At 39.4% G+C, this 18,943-nt stretch overlaps 1 protein-coding gene across 3 annotated transcripts in view; it reads right to left on the bottom strand.

The window, feature by feature from the left end:
* The window catches only part of LOC106879935 (transient receptor potential cation channel subfamily M member-like 2), an 87,093-nt gene extending 73,855 nt beyond the window's left edge, over window positions 1-13,238 (bottom strand). For 2 of the 3 annotated variants that reach the window (XM_089354590.1, XM_089354589.1), the window contains exon 1: window positions 13,080-13,238. Coding sequence is in view for 1 of the 3 variants with exons in the window: in XM_089354589.1 (XP_089210715.1) it covers window positions 13,080-13,127 (48 nt within the window). In the remaining 2 variants the exon portion in view is untranslated. Of the gene's footprint in view, window positions 1-2,626; window positions 2,699-13,079 lie in introns of those variants that run through there. The other variant, XM_089354591.1, reaches the window with a different exon arrangement.
* Between the last annotated feature and the right edge of the window lie 5,705 nt (window positions 13,239-18,943).

Here is an 18,943-nt window from a genome sequence, read left to right as displayed (position 1 = left end):
TAGTTTTGACATAATTTTTACAGTTCGCCATATGTCCGTAAGCATATGGCGTAGTGGTTAAGAGCACAGGCTACTAACCCCAAGATTCCGAGTTCAATTCCAGGCAGTGACCTGAATAATAATAATAATAATAATAACATCGAAAAATACCTTAGGAATGAGAACTCAGGTTCGAAATTTCCCCAAGACACCTGATGAAGGCTGGAGGGTATATCAGCCGAGACGTTGTGTTTACAACAAACAAGATGAGGATGAATATCAGTCAAATGTAAATAATGTAAATAATGTATAATTCTTACAGTTTTGAAGGGGGGGGGGTAGTGGAGGAGAAATGGGAGAGAAGAAGGGGAAAGGTAATGTCAGTGATATTTTAGAGGGCCTTAACCAAAACATGTAGAATACAACCCAACTAAAGAAAAAGTGTGGCCAGTATATCTTCTATATAAATGAGAGGAGTATGTGGTTATGTGTAGGTGTATCTCGCCCTCAAAGGCTCTGAAATGGTGTGTCCTTAAGAAAAACATATTATTATATACATACATACATACATACATAAGTATGTATGTATGTATGTATGTATTCTTTTATTCTTTTATTCTTTTACTTGTTTCAGTCATTTGATTGCGGCCATGCTGGAGCACCACCTGTAGTCAAGCAAATCGCCCCCAGGACTTATACTTTGTAAGCCTAGTACTTATTCTATCGGTCTCTTTTGTCGAACTGCTAAGTTACGGGCACGTAAACACACCAGCATCGGTTGTCAAGCGATGTTGGAGGGACAAACATATACACATATATATACATATATACAACAGGCTTCTTTCAGTTTCTGTCTACCAGATCCACTCACAAGGCTTTGGCTGGCCCGAGGCTAAAGTAGAAGACACTTGCCCAAAGTGCCACACAGTGGGACTGAACCCTGAACCATGTGGTTGGTAAGCAATGTACTTACCACACAACCACTCCATGTATGTATGTATGTATATATATATATATAATTATAAATATACATACATACATACATATACATATATATATATATATATATATATATATATATATATATATATCATATATATATAAACAATTGTAAATTTCTGATGTTATTGTCATTGCAGGTATAAAAATAAAGAAGATTACCCTGACACACTTCACGGCTGTTTGACCAGTCATTAAACGACCCTCCTTTCACTGCCCAGTCAATTACTATTTATATCAAACACAAACCAGAATCTATAGAGATGGCTTCACCAATTTACATATCATGCCTTTCTTGGAGAGGCACAGTTAAATACTTCATAAAAATTTTATTCCTTTGGTTCTCAACCTTTTTAATATTTCGATTTGATCCAAAACCTGGATTCTTTTGTGGTGGCGGCGGCGGCGGCAGTGCGGAGTGGGGGTGGGGGTGGGGTGGCCTTAAACCCCCAGAAAGTTAAACAAGTAAATTAAAGAAAAACTGATTATAATAATAGAGAGAAGACTGTTGGGGGCTGCTGGAAGGATGCTTGAGGGCCACATGAGGCCCTGGGGGTAGTGGTTGGGAATCGTTTTATACACAGGCAGCATGTATTCTGGTCACAAAGAAAAAACAACGTATATTTATATCTGTATACTTTCTATGGTGTCTGCATTTATAAATGGTTGGTGAACAGAACTAAATTTATCTTCGATTTATGAGACATTTAGTGATTCTCTTTGGTACTAATGCTGCTTCACTCACACTTGTTGCGTTCAAGTAATTCTTTTTCTAGAATGCTTGAGAAAGACTCACAGAACCAATGCATTTCTCCTTGAAAAGAGGTGCCCTTATGTAGAATTTGGAAAATACACATCAAGATAGAATTGAGATAGATAGATAGATAGATAGATAGATAGAGAGGTAGATAGATAGCTAGATAGGTAGGTAGATAGATAGACAGACAGATAGATAGATAAATAGATAGATAGGAAGATAGGTAGGTAGGAAGGTAGGTAGGTAGGTAGGTAGGTAGATAGATTGTGAGAGAGGGGGAGAGAGGGAGATAAGTGGATAATTACATAACAAGGTATGTGTGTGTGTATAGATATATGTATACATATACAGACAGGCTGACTGACAGACAGACAGACAGATAGATAGATAGATAGATAGATAGACAGACAATAGACAGGTAGGAAAGTAGGTAAGTAGGTTGAAAAATAGACAGATCGATAGACAGGCGGACAAGCAAAAAGATAGAGAGACAGATTGATAGACACAGAGAACTAGTTCCATCTTTGAAGAAAAATGAGGCAGTTTTTCGTTGTTTAACTCTAAGACAATGCCAACGAAGCTGACGTTATGCTCAGAGCCATTCAAGCCGTCATCTTGCCGACTTTTTTCTTTTTTTTCAGGTAATACAATACATCGTTTAATCGTCCTCTCTTTTCGAAGGCAACAGGAAACAATTTGAAAGAGATTTAGCTGCTATTACGAGCAGTTCGAGAGACCGTATAGAGTCGGTGTGGTTTTATATTTGTGGAGTGTGAAATAGAGAGAAAGGGCGAGAGGAGAAAGAGGAGAAAATGAAGGGCAAAACGGGTCAGATATGAAAAGACAAGAGAGAAGGAAAAAATCAAAACTGCATCAATGGAGACAAATTACCTATCGTCTTTCCATTTGTAGGTTCCTGATTCTTCAACAAACATTTCGCACCACCGCAATCACCAACACATCTGTCCACACACACACACACACTATATATATATATATATATATATATATATATATATATATATATATACATATACATAAACAAACAGTTACATTTATCTCTTTCTCCATCCCCCCTCTCTCTCTCTCTCACTCTCTCTCACTCCCTTTCCTCTCCCACATCTCTCTCTCTCTCTCTCTCTCTCTCTCTATTTCGCTTTGTTCTATACCGCCGCTGTTTCAACGTCAATTTTTGTTTTTGCACCTGGACTTCGACAGTACGTCACACACACACACACATGTAAATATTCCACGCGCGCAAGCAGGACGTTAAATGAATATATTAATGTATTTTAATCACGCACAAAGAAAATATAGACCCTGCCCCACCTCCCGGCTTAATTACAGTGAAAATGGATTACATCCGCCTATACACACACATATACACGTATATATATTTATAAATATTTATATCATGATTGACCGCTAAATCCACAAGTTTTTTTTCTTTCTGTTTATTTCCTCGTGTTTCTTTCTGTTGAAGAGCGTCGGCTCGAAACGTAAAAGACTTTCTCACCTTCCCGAGCGTCAAACTAACACACCTGCTTGTTGATTATACACCTGTCTTCATCTTTTGTTTTTCCGTAAATTTCACACACACACACACGTATAAATACACACACATACATACATATGTGTATACATGTATATATAATACATGCGTATGTATGAATATATATATATATATATATATATATATATATATATATATATAAAGGGTAGGAAAATTATAGAAATTGTTCTACCAGTGGCCTAGTATGTATAAAATAGTCAATAGACAAGATATTTTCATATATAATTAGTGTACATTTAAACACAAAAGAGGTGACCCTAACAGGACGCCTTATATGCTAGAAAGAACAAAGTCCATGTAAGGCGTCCTGTTAGGGCCACTCCCTTTGTGTTTAAATTATGAAAAACGGGCAAGGCCGGTTTATGCGATTACCTTGGGTTTCCCATCCATAAGGGCTTAGCTTTATGGCGTATCGTCAGATCCCAAAAAACTCGTTGGTCCATGATCTCTTAAAAATATGGAGGGGGAAATGCCTCACTACTCAAAGGTATGGGCCAACGGATTTTGGGGATCAGACAACATGACATAAAGCTAAACCCTTTATGGACGGGAAAACTAAGGTAATCTCATAATCCGACCTTGTCTATAACTTACAGTATGCATCTTCTTTCGGATTTATGTCTTTTTTACAAAAGATATATATATATATATATATATATATATATATATATATATATATATATATATATATATAAAATATGTGTGTGTGTGTGTGTGTGATATACACGCATATATACAAAAGTACGTGCTGACGTGTATGTAGAACTGAGTAACAGTCGCCTGACTCATGCCATGATAACCTAGAAACATACTCTATTTCATGTATTGAGTATTTTCTGTGCACTTTACTTTATATACATACATATAATATTTATAAGTGTGTGTGTGTGTGTATATATATATATATATATATATGTATGTATGTATGTGTGTGTATATGCTTGTGTCTGTATTTGTCCCATCAAACTCACTTGACAACCGATGTTGGTGTGTTTACATCCCCGTAACTTAGTGGTTCGGCAAAAGTGCCCGATAGAATAAGTACTAGGCTTACAAAGAATACGTTCTGGAGTCGACTTGCTCGACTAAAGGTGGTGCTCCAGTATGGCCGCAGTCAAATGATTATATGTATATATATATAAATCCATACACACATTATGTATGTATACAAACATACACACACAACACATGCGCACGCATACACGCACGCAAATCTCATCGCGCATTCATTCGGGGAATGACATCACACAAACACCTCTACACACACACACATACATACAGACTGCAACCACACGAGTATACACACACACACACACTGCAGTATATATATATACACATGCATACACAGACTGCAACACATTTGTATACAGACGCGCATACACATACACACACACACACATAGATACACACACTGCAGCACATTACACTCGCACGCACACGCACTCTTATAAACCAATGGTTTTGTTTCTGGCTGCTAGAAATAGCAGCTCCAATCACACCTCATAGGAAGGACACATTATTACAAGACAGTCGCAAATCTCCCTGAGCTATAATAATAACAATAATCCTTTCTAATAAAGGCACAAGGTCTGAAATTTGAGAGGAGGGCTTAATTCGATTACATCAACCCCAGTACACAACTGGTACTTAATTTATCGACTCCGAAAGGTTGAAAGGTAAAGTCGACCTCGGCGGAATTTAAACTCACAACGTAGCGACGGGCTAAATACCGCAAAGCATTTCGTCCAGCGTGCTAACGATTCAGTGAAGAATACGAATCTCCACTCATACCATTCTAATGGAGAACTGACTTCAAACAATATATCAATTGTAGCATTTTCAAACGTGACTCACTTCCTCCTCTAATTTTTTTGCATAGCCCTAATGCCCCTTACAAGTAAGCTTAACAGCGTTTGGGTATAGAATCGAAAAGACAATAAGTCATCTGTTTTATATGGATGACTTACGGCTCTATGGCAAAGACAATGATGAGCTTGAAGGCATATTACGTATTGTGAAAACACTCAGTGATGATATTGGAAAGGAACTTGGTCCTAATAAATGTGTCAAGGCCGCTTTCCATTGAAGACCTCACATTCAGTGGTGTTGGATGTTGACACAATCATAAAAGAACTCGAGCAGGAACAAACTTACAAATACTTCGGAATAAATGAGGGTTCTGGCATTCAACATGCAAGCATGAAAGAGGAGATCAGGAAGGAATGGTACAGGAGGGTTCGAGCAATCCTCAAATCTGAGTTAAATGCACGCAAGAAGGTATTAACCATAAATTCCTTAGCAATTCCAGTTGTTATTTACAGTTTCAATGTGTTGTTGTTAGAAGTATTCTTTTCAACTGTCTACAAATACAGCCAGGCTGAAATAATTAATGCATTCTTCCAGGAGTGAATTAAAAAATTCTCAAACTTGAGGGGATGGGTCCCTTAGATATTAACATGGGCCCCCATATATGGATTCTAATGGCGCAGGGGCCCACTTGCCATCGCGCAAACTGGCAACCTGGCCAGCCCGCCACTGATCCCCGTGTATTCCTTATACCGTACTCAATACGAACTCTAGGTTAACCATTTTAAGACTGGTATTTAAGAAAGTCTAACTAGTACAACAGTTCCCAGTACTTATCGCTGATATAACTGGCGAGTATTTCATCGTGTTGAGCAAGAAAGACCTTCTTCTTTGCCTTATATTACTTGTACTTGTGTTTGGGGTAGCATTCATCCGGCGTGGGTTGAGTCGGCTCCGACAAACGAGTCATGTTCGGAGTTTCAGTGGAAATACAAGTTCACACGTGGTCCTCGGTCACATGCATTCATACTTTAGGACAGTGTGAATCGTAGCAGCTCATCTTACCGTCGATTGTCCACCGTTGCAGAAAAATATCGCCGACCAAGCTACCACTGATTATCGGAGCAAACGCTGCCAAGATTTGAAACAGGTTCTAGAGACATCTTTAACAAAATCTAAAGGGTGCATCACTCCCACTGGTCTTCCAGCACAACAGACACCCACGCGAATCTCTGAGGGCCCATGCTATTGCTAGATTGTCGTTGAACCTACACTAGGTTCATCTGTCCTTTCGACAGGTCTAGTTTTTAGTCCTCATGGGTCTCAAGCGACCCGCCTCACCAGACAAGCCTAGTGCAGTGCCGGTTTAGTCACTGATAACCCGACCATGCAACAGGTTGTACTGGATTTCATGTCACCATCAGCACTCTTGAGAGACCTAATAAGTGCCTTATATATATATATATATATATATATATATATATATATATATATATATATATATATATATATGTATTTTCCAGATGGATACAGGTACCACAGAATCATTAAAACAAGAATTCTTTGAAAGTTAGCCGTACATGTACTAGCAACATCAAGAATCTGATTTACGATACCGACAACATCAATTTCAACACCAACCTTCTGTCATTTATCGGATCCTGACATTAGTGGTAACGGTATGGCACTCACCACTGTAAGATCGTAGTTTCAATTCCAAGAGCGGGTAGCGCTTTGAGTTGTTGAGCAAAACGCTTCATTTCACGTTCAGCTGTAAATGAGGAGCTCTGTGATAGACTGGCGTCCCGCTCAGAGGGCGACCGTTGTAATCCTGGTCCCTTATACGCCTTGGAAGACGGGTAACCAGCTTGATGAGGCCTGGGACTTGAGAAAGTGAAGTCCAGAAGTTGTTGATGATGACGATGACGATGATGATGATGATGATGATGATGATGGTGATGAATACTATTGTGTCAAAATCATTTCATGTCCATTTAACAACAAATATCTGAGCTAAGAGTTAACAGATGGCGTCAAAGTGAAGTTAAAAGGCCACAACTTTGGATTTTCTGAGTCTTTTTATGGAAAGTTCCAAGAAATTCTATAAATAGCCCATGAACATTTTCGATTCCGTTCCTAAGCCACACATTAGACCAAAGATTTCCAGACTCCCCTGTTGCGAAGTTTGGTTAAAAAATTATTTCGCAAGAGATTGAAATTGCTTCTTGGAAAAACGGTTCAAGTTTTTAAAGAAATTAATTTTAATTTAATTTTTTTTATTTGTTTCAGCCACGCTGGGGCACTGCCTTGAAAAGTTTTAATCGGAAGGAATCGACTCCAGGATTTATTGTTTGATGTAGCCTGGTACTTATTCTATCGCCGCCAATCTCTTTTGACGAACCGCAAAGTTACGGGGTAAGACAGAAGTAAGGCTGCCACCCATCAGATTCTTCAACGAAAACTTCACAGCGACAACAACTGTGTCGAGAACCAGCTGGGTCCACCACGAGTTAGAGAAGCCCATGGTGTGAGTGCAGATGAGTTTTAAACCGCCAAAATCCCAGTGTAAGGGTTTGAAAAAAGAAAAAAGTCACCAACAGATTCTACTTCAAAGTGGAAGAAGAGCAGATTCCGTCTGTCACAGAAGAAAGCAGGGAAGAATCCATGTTGGAAAGATCTCCATAAAAGTGATTAGAGCAGAGTTGGAGAACTGGTTGAGGGCTGTAGAGAAGCCTGAATTACTAAGAAGATTCAAAGTTTGGGTCTACGAGCATAGGATCCTCCTGAGAATCTTCTAGTCACGTATGAAAGCCCCATGACAGTAGTGGAGGGCTTGGAGCATATAAAGAGCGACCATGTTCGTAGATGGCTGGGTTTGCCCCGCAGTTTGAGCGGCATCAGGCTGTGCAGAGGCTGCGAGATTAGGATTCCCCTTCGTTTCTGTCAAGGAAGAATTCACGGTATCACGGGTTCATGAAAAACCTGCAATGCACCAGTTCCAGTGTCTGGTCTTGGGATTGCAATGAGAACAAGGAAGAAGTAGAAAGCAGCTGAGGCAGTCTTGCAGGCAGTGGAGCGGCCGAAACACAAGGAATGCTCAACAGGGTAAGGCCAGATTCGGAAGTGCTACGACAACGTCAAATGACACGGCTGGCAGGAAGGAAAGGTGGAAGCTAGAGAAGGAGGTGTGAAATTCAATGGCAGGAATGGGCAAAACAGTTTTGTAACGATGCAGAAGCTGAGGTGGGGCTGGATGAAGTGGGAACAGCGGAGTGGAGTGGAATGTCACCAGGCAGAACAGCCGGAAGTGAAACCCGCAAAGGATCATTCTGTGTTCTGAGGCAAGGGCCCTCAAATACATCCTAATCGGCCGCATAGGGTACTGAGTGAAGGCCGCTATCACTGGAGACACGATCAGGTCCTTGAGGTCATCACTAGGGTAGTCAACAAGGGAAAATTGAACGCAAAAATGCTTACACAACAGTTAGAAAGATAGCCAAGGAGGGAGAGTGGCTGAGGAAGAGACCCAAGAACAACTCTGAGTGTTTACTCACCACAGCACAGCACTGAGTAATGGAAACTGATTTGGAGAAACAAACCATAATTTCTAGTCATATCACCCAGATCATGTTGAGACTAGATATGATTTTGGTTTTCAAGACAACAAGGCAGCTGATTCTATTGGAGCTAAATATGGTCTGAGAAGAGAGGTTGAAGGAGATACAAAAGAGAATGAAATTTCAGTGCCAAGAATTTGTGGAGAACTGTCTCAAAACTAGGTGGAAAATGAGGTATTTATCAGCTGAGTGTTTGTACCTGAGTAAGGTCTGAGGAACTCTGGGCATTACAGGAAGAGGCAGAGGAGTCTTCAAGAACAATGTAGAAGCTGCTGAGAAAGCCTTTAGATGGCTCTGGTTGAAAAGAGGTGATCGGTGCGGTTAGCAGAACGCTGCATGGACACAGACTTAGGGGTTAATCAACCTAGATCGGATCTCCTAGATGAGTGAGTTTGTTGTAAGATCCGAAACCACCAGTAACCCAAGGATACATCACTGACGATGTGTCCAAGTATCACATCGATAGAGATATGTTGAACTGATCATTACAGCAACAATTATCTGTCTACGCGCGTGCACACACGCACACACACACAGATACATACGCAAATAAATGTGTGTGTATTTTCCGTTGTCTTGGACAGAGAATCTACTGGAAACAAAATTGTGTAGGTGGGATGGTAGGAGAGGGCGTGAAGAGAAGAATGACAGCAGGAGCGGAGGAGGAGGAGGAGGAGGAGACTGGCAAGCGAAATCACACACACACACACAGACACAGACACACGTTTATATATTCGCTCATATCTAATGCACAACGTAGACGTCCATATGTACGAATACATCAACACCGTGTCCAAACATATTCATATTCACGTACATGAGATTGTATGCATGTGTGTATAAGTGGTTGTGTTTAGTTACGAGTATGTCTTGGTTGAACAAAATTAGGAGGAACGTCGTGCCAACGTGGACCACCTTGTCTGTCTGTCTATAAATATTTAGTCTATCTATCCATCTACCTACCTACCTACCTACCTGTCCGTCCGTCTATCTATCTATATATCTATCTATCTACCTACCTGCCGGTCTATCTACACACACAGATAATATTATATATATATATATATATATATATATATATTTATATATATGTATGTGTGTGTGTGTGTGTGTATATACATACATATAAATATACATATATGTTCATAACTAGACACGCACACACATACATGCATACATGCGTACGCACATACATACATATATACACAAAGATATAGTCTAACGAGGCCTTCTGTATCTAAGAGAGTAAGCGGTGATTCGGTTGCTATTTCTAGCAGTAGGAGCGGCTCTACGAACGCACACAAGAGAGAGACAGATAAAGAATTGATGAGAGCCACTGCTTCGTGGGTCTTCTCTACTCAGCAAACAAAAGACAGACAGACAGACAGGAAGTAAAACAACGAAAAGACTTTTTTTTTATACCATTTCTTCAGACTGATGTTTACAGTGTGAAGACACAAGTCACTGCATTACAACAACAACAACAACAACAACAACAACAGCAGCAGCAGTTCAATCATTTCAGGCTTTGATGCCGCAATGAAAGCAGGGGAGACGGAGAAGGAGAGGGATGGAATGGAGAGGGAGAGCGAGGAAGAAAATGCAGAGAACGATGTCGGTGGATCGCTTTGTTTTTTTCTTTCTCTTTTCCTTCGTCTATCGGTTGTCTTGTAGCAATCAGACATAACTGAAAAGTACTTTAGATGTTCCGCGCCCCCGCCCTCCCATCACCACCACCATCCGCAGTATATGCATGAAGACTGTGCATTCACACACACACAATAACACACGCACACACATACCCACTAACACACATACACGTGTGTGTGTGTATGTATGTATGTATGTATCTATCTATCTATATAGAAATATATATAAATATTCTTTTATTCTTTTGTTTCAGCCTTGACGCTGTGGCCATGCTGGAGCACCGCCAGTGGCACACATATATATATATATACACACACATACATACATATATTTATATATATATATATATATACACACACCTATCTGTATAAAATACACCTGTGTATAGAATACATATATACACACACACATATATATATATATATATATATATATATATATATATATATATATATATATATATATATATATATATATATATATACACACACACACACACACACATATATATATATATATATATATATATATATATATATACATTTAAATGAAAAAAATGTGTTGTAAATAAACAACAAAAGGATGAAAAACGTACAACGTATACACAGTTTTTCATTTATTAAGTAACGGAACATATATATATAAATGGAGAGAGAGAGAGAGAGAGAGAGGTACAGGTTACATATTCTGAAGAATCCTTTGTTCCTGAATATCTAAACAATTGTGTATTAGGATAAATGGCACCGAAACCCAATTATTACGTTAGGTGTCGCCGCACATCGGAAATTCAAGAGCCGCGTGCGGCCCACACAATGGCCCTCGTTCTTAATCGCATTGGTAAACTTTCGTCATATACGAACACACGCATACATACATACATACATATATATATACACTCACACACTATACACACACGCATATAATCCTACACACACACATATATATAAACACATCTATATACCGCATATACACACTTATACACACACATATACACACGCATATACACATAAAACTATATATTTGCGTCTATGGAGATATTACACACGGTCGGTTTAGGAAATCTCGGCTATACTTTCTCGCAACACGTCATTATGGGGTCGAATGAGAGAGAGAGAGAGAGAGAGAGAGAGAGAGAGAGAGAGAGAGATAGAGAGAGAATAACTGAGTCGTGAGTGAGGGGGGGGGGTGTAACGCGCACCTTGTCTAAAGATGAGTCAAAAGAATGACAATCTGGTAGTAATTACAAATGGAATATACCAGAATCCGAAAAGAAATGAAACGAACTATGATGGACGATGGTGGTGGCGGTTATGATGACGACGATGATGATGATGGTCTGATAGGTCCATAGTGTTGTGTGGTGATCTGCAGCGGTGCGCGATGGCGTGAGGCGACGGTGATTTATGAGGATCCGCGTGAGCTTGTGATGGTGATTGGTGATTTGAGTTTGGGTATGGCGATCGCTAGTGGCCCGTGGTGGTCCGTGATGATGTGTAGTGCAGTCTATTGGCCCGAGTTGGTTTGTGGGGGATCTAAGGGGTTACGTGATTGTGTATGATGGCAAGAGGTCGTCGGTGGTAACCTTTAACAGTAACTGGAAATCTGATGTGGTCGATGGTGTTCTAAGATAGTCTACAGAGATATGTGATAATGCTGGGGCACTTTGTAAGGGTCTGTGATGTTCTGTGCTGGGGTTGTATGTGTCTGGGGTGGTCTTAGTAGCAATTCCGATCTAGGCCCTACCTTACTTGCCAAGATTGAGACCCTTTTATTTACTAGAATCTTATTTTCTGGAGTAAGGTCCTTTTTGCCGAGTAGGGTCCGTCCTGGATTTTTAAAATCTTTCTCTCTAACGTTGGAAATCACCTTTTACCATTGAACATTCAAACTTAGAAAGAATCTCTAACGTGTGTGTGTATGTGTGTGTGTACCTGTGTTTCTATCGGTACGTTTGCATATGTGTATGTAAGTCTGTGTGAAGGGGGAGAGAGAGCGAAAGGAGGTTGGGAGGAGGTCTCGCCATCATCATCATCATCACCACCACTACTACTATCACGACAAACACAACTACAGCCACTACACCACCACCACAACCACCACTACAACCTTCACTACAGCCTCCTACCTCTTCGTAGCCACCACTAGCCTCACTAAAAGTACCACCATTACAGCCACCACAGCCACCGTTACTAGCACTGCCTTTGAATGAATAGACTGGTATATTTACATTATTTACATTATGAACTCCCTTTCACACTCATATTAATATATATATATACCTCACATATGTGTGTATACGCACACACATAATATATACCTCGCATATGTGTATGTGCGCGAATCCACACACACACACACACACGCATTTTATAACGCTTTGTTCTGCTTATCTTTCTCTTTCGTTTTCTTTCCCTCACGTCTCTCTTTCACTTCAAACTCACTATTATAAAAAAATCATATCCCAAATAATAATAATAATAATAATAATAATAATAATAATAATAATAATAACGGATGATGATGATGATGATGATAATGAGTGAGAAGGTAAAATATTTAAATGTTAAATGAAAGTGACGGTGTGTGTGTATGTGTGTGTGTGTAGATGTTGGTGAGTAATGAAGGGAATTTTTGAGGTTTAGACATTTCATTGTGATGAAGAAGGAAGAATGGTTGAGGCAAAAGACGATCGACCTACCAAGAAAGCGAGTTTTGTCCAAGATTTGGGACTTCCGTTATTGTCCATGGTGTTATGTAAGAAAATCCTGCTAAACTGACGACATCGTTGCCGTGAGGGGACGATGACAATCAGATGGGAGAAGCGAGAAACAGCGGCGGCATTGATGCCCGAGAGAGTGAGAGAGAGAGAAAGATAGACAGGGAGGAGTAGAGAGGAGGAGAGAGTGGGAGGGAAATGGTGTGAGTGCAAGAAGGGGAAGAGGAGAAATGGAGGGAGTAAAATAGAATAGAAAGAGAAAGGGAGAGATAGAAAGTGCGTGAAGGGAAAGAGGGAAGAAGAAGAAAAAGGTCGTAAAATGGTGAAACGAAGAGAGAGGGAGGGAGGGAGAGGGAAAGAAAGTGCGTGAAAAAGAAGAGAGAAGAAAGAGGTAGGGAAACAGAGAGTGGGAGGAAGAGAAAGTGCGTGAAGGGGAAGGAGTGTGTAGGAGTGAGAGAGGGGAAAATAAATGAGGATGGGAGAGAGAGAGAGAGAGAGAGAGAGAGCGAACACATCAATGAAGTGAGGTGGAAGGAGAAGTAGAGGGGAGAGAGAAAGAGAGAAGATGAGTGAGGAAAAAGAAGAGAGGAATATCAAACAGAATGGGATAAGAAGAGAAAGAGAAAAAGATTAAATAGAGAGAGAGAGAGAGAGGAAAACAGAGAGAGGGAGGGGGAGAGAAGAAATGAGCGAGCAGTAGAACGAATTAAGTAGAACGAGGCGAGGGAAGCATTATTTAGCATGAGGCAAGCGAGGGAGGAGTAGGAGGCGGAGGAGGAAGGGGAGGAAGATAAGATGAGGGAGGGAAAGAGAGGTTGTAGAGTGCAAAGGGAGCTGGTGTAAGAGAAGATAGGAAGGCCACAGCTGGAACGCCTTTCATCTGAGGTCATTGGGGAGAGGAGAGGCGGGTTGCGTCAAACAATAAACAGCAGACAGGTGTATTGAGTCACACTATCTTCTCTTCTGAGGCTGGTTACGCTTCGCTTCCCTTGTTGATGTTGTTATTTTGTCAGGCTTCACGCAACAGACGGTCCAGCCTTGGCCATCCCGTCTCGTACTAAAACAGTGTATATCTACGACCAACGACACAGACATGACACAGCAAGAAATAATTATCTCGCTAATTATTAAAGCATCGACAAATATATATACAGATTATGTATATGCGTGTGCGTATGCGCGCGTATGTGCGTCGTTGATACATACATATATATATATATATATATGTATATATCTGTGTGTATGTGTGTGTGTGTATACACACACACACACACACACACAGATATATATTCGTCGGTATACATATACATATATACACATATACAAATAGCTGATAGCAACACTAAATGAGAAGGGGAGGTAATTTCAAGGAATCACCTCATTAAAGTGCTAAGGGTAAATAACTCTAATTTACTTCCACGGGAACAGTAAACTGCCCACGACGACCACCACCACCACCACCGCCACCACGGCCGCCGCCATGTTAATCACGTTTGTCACCCAGATTCCTGTCACGGGATCCCTTTTTAACTTATTATTATTTTTTTAATTACGTTAGTTTTAATTACGTAGATTACCTTTCATCAAGAATGTTCTAAGATAAATTAAATTAGCCATTACTATTTACAAATAAGATGGACAAATGCTGCACTGCTGATGAGGCGTCGCCAACTGTAGGCGCGCGGCTTAGTGGCCACGACATTCGACTCTCGATCGTAAGGTTGTGAGTTCGTCTACTATCCATGCGATTACCCCTATCCCGTATTCCTTCATCGGAGACTGTGTGAGAAAATGGTTTCTCATACCATCTCCGATGTAGAGATATATAAAATATCCCGGAAACAGCTGTAAGACCTTCTTTTTATAAATATTCTGAAATCTTTCACAGCCTTGGATTTTTATCTCATTCTGTTAATTACCACCACTACTTGACAATCAGTGTTCTCACAACTTCGCTGTTCGGCAAAAGAGACTGATAGAATGGGTACCAGGTCTTTAGGAAAACTAAGCACTGGGGGCGATTTATTCATCTAAAATCTTTCAAGGCAATGCCCCGGCATGGCCGCAGTCCAATGATCGAAACAAATAAAAATAAAATAAAGGATAAACATCCTTAAAGGGGAAATAACTTTTAAATAAACGTTTGAGAGTTACTTACCATGACTTAGTTCTCGCGGTGTCGGATGTGGTGACGTCATTGTAGTGACAAATAAGTTTTTTTCGAATCAGAGACGCTGACCGAGAATTGTCGCCGCCTCGTTTTCCCCTTCAGCTTTGATCAGGTGAAACAAATTTGTGCCAACAGATAAATAAATATTTTGGTAAATAATCACAATAATGGTGCAAGACGAGGAATTAACAACATCAACAACAACAACAACAACAATATAACAATAATAATAATAATAATAATAATAATAATAATAATAATAATAATAATAATAATAATAATAGTTTTCAGTTAGTTTTGAGTTGAATGGATTCTCTTTTATATTTTTACTTGTCCCAGTCATTAAACTGCGGCCATGCTGGGGCAACGCCTTGCAGAATTTATTTTAGTCGAATGAATCGACTTCAGTACTTAATAAATCGGTTACTTTTGCTGAACTGCGAAGTTTCGGGGACGTAAACACACCAACACTGGCTGCTAGGCGGTGGTGGGGGACAAAAACATATAAATTTACATACATGCATACATACACACACACACACACACACACACACACACACACACACACACATATATCTATATCTGGAGAATCTACTAGAATAGGGGGTCATCTTTGAGAGTCTGTGGCGTTAATGCGTACCACAAGAGTAGTAACGGAGCAAATAAAGTTAATTGCCCGTCAGCAGTAATTGAAAGTTGCGCGTTCAAGTCCCTCTTACCTAAATATAACAGAACTTTGACCGATGTATAATTAGGACATCACGGAATGGTAATTATATCAGTAATTAGAGTTTTATTCTGACATTTCCAATTAATTACGTTATTGCTTTGCTGACATTACTGTAAAACAAAAACAAATTTTGTCGATCCTCAAAGCACAAACAGCGTTTTCAGGATCCAAACAACAATTATTGCTGTGGGGTTGTTGTTGTTGTTGTTGTTGTTCTTCTTCTTCTTCTTCTTCTTCTTCTTCTTCTTCTTCTTCTTCTTCTTCTCCTCCTCCTCCATATCCATAATATCCCAGAAACAGCTGTAAGACTATATATGCATAATCATGCGCGCGCGCACATAGACACATACACGCACACACACATACAGAGTCAGTTGGATGCGATAGCATCGAAATCAAATATTTATTTACGGAGACAGCAATTATATATAACCTGAGGAAATACAACTAGGTCCTATTATACAGGTAAACCGTTTCTTAATCTAAATTGAAATCCTGTATATATATGGATCTATGTTGTATCGAAACACGTGTAGTGGTCATTAACAGCTGTCGAATCGTACTCCATCTTACTTTTGGCTCTATTTATTCTTTCAGTTATATATATATATATATATATATATATATATATATATATATATATATATAGTTAAAAAATAGTGTTATTGGACGCTCGGGAAAGGAAGGAGAGAGAGTATGACGTTTCGGGCGGAGCCCTTCGTCGGAAAGACAGAAAGTTCGGAGAATGGAAAAACGGAGGAAGAGGAAAATGGCACCGATGCCCACGAGGTTACATTGTGAAAGGACCGGAAGAGGAGGTGGTGGGGGAAAAGTTCTTTCTAAGACAGGAGAGTGAAAAAGGGAGGTGAATATCTGTGCGTGCGCGAGAGTCTGCGAGTGTGTGTGTGATAACAGAACGTGTGTGTGCGTATGTATGTGTGTGTGTGTGTGTACATGGTTTGGTGGCTTATATATATATATATATATATATATATATATATATATATATATATATATATATATATATATATATATAGGGAGGGAGTAACTCGATACAATGACCCACAACACCCCACTCCACTACTTGATTGGTACTATATTTTATCGGACCCTGAATGTGTTTAATTTCGTGTATTTACCTCCAGCGCCAAAATGTAGTGTCGCCAAAAGAAACTGAATGCGCCAGTCAGCCGTGCCAAATCGTCCCATTCGGCGTATTACGGCGTATTACTGTATGTCAATGTAGATGATGTTGTATTTCTGTATATTATGGTGTGCTACAGTGTAATACGTTGTACTACTGTGAATTGCTAACAGCAGATTAGTACTTGAAATGTATCATAACATTTATTACTTCCTGCATGAAATATTTCGACTGTGAGTCAACTGGCCCTCCGTCGGTTGTGACGATGAGTATTCCACTTGACCCGATCAACTGAACAGCCTACTCGGGAAATTAACGCGCAAGTGGCTGAGTACCCAACAGACACGTGTGCCTTAAACTTAGTTCATAGGGAAATTCAGCATGACAAAGAATTTGACAAGGCTGGCCCTTTGAAATGCAGGTACAACTTATTTTTGGGAGCTGAGTGGACTGAGGCAAATTAAATTTAAATGTTGAAGTGTATCTAACAATTTTTGTGTGTTTTTAAATGGCTTATAAACACCTTCCACGCTGCAATTATTTTTGCTTCAGTAAATTATATTTTAACGAGAGCTCAATTCGAGGAATTTCGTGGTATCAATCTCATGCAATGAAGTTTTAAAAGAAAAAAAGTTATGAGTGTTTGTTTCTCAAATTTGAGGGTGATAATATAGTTCTATACATTTTTTTAAAATGAATATAGTTCTAGGGAACTTTTGATATGTCACCGGCATCAATGAGGTAAGGAAAAAATTATCAACAACACCGCTAATTGACACATTTGACACATTATTAATTAGCATAATAGCATAGCCTGGAAAAAACATGGATGACATGGAAAAATGCGAGCAAGAGAATAATATTCTTAAGATTATAAAACTGGAAAAGTACGGGACAAGCTGTTACACTTGGAAAAATTCAGGACAAGTTATTAAATCTGGTAAAGTACAGAACAAGAAAATTTTTACTTAAAATATTGCAACTAAGGATAAAATAATTGAGTTGTTTTTTCTATCTTTAATAGAAATAACAAGAAATAACGAATAGAAGTAATGACTTGTAATCATTTTTTTAGTTTTAATAAAAGCTAATATTTTATCTTAAATCATCGACCCACAAAGAAAAGAAAAGGTACAATCGACCCGAGTGAGTTTTGAACCTGGTATGTAAGGGAATGTAAGAAAATGAAACAAGGCATTTTATCGGGCGCTCCACCGATTCTGGCAAGCAACCAAATAAATATTTTTTTAAAAAGCCCAGAAAAATTAGCGTGGCTGTGTGGTAAGACGTTTGTTTCTCAACCACATGGTTCCTGGTTCAGTCCCACTGCTTGGCACCTTGGGTAAGTGCCTTCTGCTATAGCCTCTGGCTGACCAAAGCCTTGAGACTGGATTTGGTAGACGGAAACTGAAAGAAGCCCACCATGTATATGCATGCATGTATCTATGTGTGTGTGTCTTTGTGTTTGTACCCCCAAGACACCGCTTGACAACCGGTGCTGGTGTGGTTACGTCCCCGTAACATAGCGGTTCGGCAAAAAACACTGATATAACTACCAAGCTTTCGAAAACAAAAAATGGGGATCTATTTTAAAACGGGGGCCACATTTTTCATTAATGTTTTACGTAGTGTTTTTGGTACGGAAAGACTTTCAAACTTCGTATACTTATCTATTTTGTGTTATAGAACAGAAAAATATTTTTGTATTCGAATTTATTTCATGTAAAAAATTGTCTTATTTCGATAATTTCAACCAATCACTGACAAGTATTCAGTTGTTTACATTTACTCCTTTGGCTGAT

Source organism: Octopus bimaculoides, chromosome 7, assembly GCF_046866305.1.
Source record: "Octopus bimaculoides isolate indiv1 chromosome 7, ASM4686630v1, whole genome shotgun sequence".
In the NCBI taxonomy this organism is placed as follows: domain Eukaryota; kingdom Metazoa; phylum Mollusca; class Cephalopoda; order Octopoda; family Octopodidae; genus Octopus; species Octopus bimaculoides.
The sequence above is the reverse complement of the archived record's forward strand: the minus strand, read 5'-3'. Positions and strand labels throughout refer to the sequence as shown.